Here is a 2,163-nt window from a genome sequence, read left to right as displayed (position 1 = left end):
CTCACAGACAAGTCCCACTATTGAGAGGAACAGCCTTTTTTTTTTTTTCCTGGGGCTAAGACTTAAGAAGCATTCCCAGAATGGAGGCATTGGCTACTGTGATGGAATGAGTAGTTTCCAAGCTTCTCTTTTACAAAATTATTTAACTCTGTGTGTGTGTGTGTGTGTGTGTGCATGTACACACAAGTCACAACATGCCCAAGGAGGTCAGAGGACAGCTCTTGGGAGTTGGTTTTCTGTTACCTTGTGAGGCCTAAGCTCACATTGTCCGGCGTGCGCCTTTACCCTTGCTGGTCCCTTTTGCATTGTTCTTGTCAAACACAAGCATTGGCTAATACTAGAGCACATGCTGCCATCAGCAGGTCCATGCAGGGCAAACGGTGAACAGCAAGAACCAGGCTTTGCATCTGTCTCCTAGTTATGCATGTCAGCATCTTTCCAGAGATCTGTGCCAGCCTCTGGTCATGAAAGAGTAGTTCTACGACGCCACTAAGGTTGAACACAAAGCTGACAACCAGCCATTCTCTCCAAAGGTGTAAAGGCTTGTCCTTCCAGCCTGTTAACTAGAAGCATTGGTGCTTAAGGAACGTTGATAGTTTGTTTATAGTCTTAGTTCTGAGTTCATTACTTGGACCTTGGGGAAGTGGCTCCTCTTCATTGCACCACTCTTCCCTCACAAACACAATGAAGAGGTTGGAAGTTCTGCACTGTGACAGTCACTCAGTTAGGTGTTTCTGGCCCACCAGGTTCCTCACAGCAGCCCTCACGTCCTTGTTTCTCAAGCTGTAGATGATGGGGTTTAGCATGGGGGTCACCACTCCATAGAAGAGGGAGATGAGCTTGTCTGCAAGGTCCTGCTTGTCTGCCCCCAGTGGGTCCTTGGACTTGGGCTTCCCGTACATGAAGAGGATGGTTCCATAGAAGACAAGTACCACGGTGAGGTGGGCAGAGCAGGTGGAGAAGGCCTTCTTCCTCCCCTCAGCAGAGGGGATCCTCAGGATTGTCACAAGGATGAAGACATAGGAGACAAAGATGAAGAGGACTGGGACTGCCAAGAAGATCATGTTGGCCACAACCATGCTGATGACATTGATGGAGATGTCAGCACAGGCCAGTTTCAGGACTGCCAGGATCTCACAGGTGAAGTGATTGATGACATTGTCCCCACAGAAGGGCAGCCGCATTGCCAAAGATGTCTGCACTACAGAATTAGTGATACCACCTGCCCAGGAACTGGCAGCCATGGGCACATAGGCAGCCTTGTTCATGACCACAGGATATCTAAGGGGGTTGCAGATGGCCACATAACGATCAAACGCCATCATACTCAGGAGCACACACTCCGTGGCTCCCATGGCGAAGGAGAGAAACATCTGCACGGCACAGCCCGAGAAGGAGATGGTCTTCCTGGGAGTCAGAAAGCTGTCCAGAATGAGGGGGACAGAGGAGGTAGTGTAGCAGATGTCCAGGAAGGAGAGGTTCCCCAGGAAGAAGTACATGGGCGTGTGCAGGTGGGAGTCGAGGATGCTCACCAGGATGAGGACGCCGTTGCCCAGCAGGATCACCAGGTACATCATCAGGATGAGCACGAAGAAGGTTTTCTCCAGCTTTGGGTGGGCAGAGAGGCCCAGGAGAATGAAGCCGGACAGGGGGGCGGTCTCATTGGATCTGTCCATGGTACATTCGGTTTGAAACCTGCAGGAACTCAGCAATCAGCATCAACATTGTCTTCCTCCCAAAGCTCCTGGGCAGCCAAGCCAAAGCCTTGTCCTGCCAAGCAGCCAGAGGCACCTTTGACAATCTTGGAGTCTCTATGGAATTGTTCACTTCTAGGAAATACACAGTAGGGGGATATTTAACTTTCTAATGTAGTAACAAGTTAAGCTGAACTATCCCTCCTGCAGAGGACAATTCAGAAAAAACGGCAAAGTGTATAAAACATCTCTATAAAGCACTGGAGAGAAAGAAGAAGTTATTTGGATAAGATTCTGGGAAAAACAAGGGTCCAAGAGACCTTGGTACTCCACTGGCAGCCTTGTGGAGAGAAAGAACAGGACTTGATGCACAAGGACCAGTGTGCAGGGCACCCATCCAAAGCAAACCCCTCCCCTTTGCAATGGAACCCCAGGCAGCACCACAGCACTGAGGTAACTCGGGAGGGTA

The 2,163-nt window shown here is 50.0% G+C and overlaps 1 protein-coding gene across 1 annotated transcript; it reads right to left on the bottom strand.

The window, feature by feature from the left end:
- Window positions 1-523: 523 nt before the first annotated feature.
- Olfr155 (olfactory receptor 155) lies at window positions 524-1,695 on the bottom strand. The gene has a single exon (NM_019473.1). The coding sequence runs from the start codon at window positions 1,674-1,676 to the stop codon at window positions 717-719; it is 960 nt and encodes a 319-aa protein (NP_062346.1). The 5' UTR covers window positions 1,677-1,695; the 3' UTR covers window positions 524-716.
- Between the last annotated feature and the right edge of the window lie 468 nt (window positions 1,696-2,163).

This window comes from Mus musculus, chromosome 4 (assembly GCF_000001635.26).
Source record: "Mus musculus strain C57BL/6J chromosome 4, GRCm38.p6 C57BL/6J".
NCBI lineage: Eukaryota > Metazoa > Chordata > Mammalia > Rodentia > Muridae > Mus > Mus musculus.
This window is presented reverse-complemented; position numbering and strand designations above follow the sequence as displayed.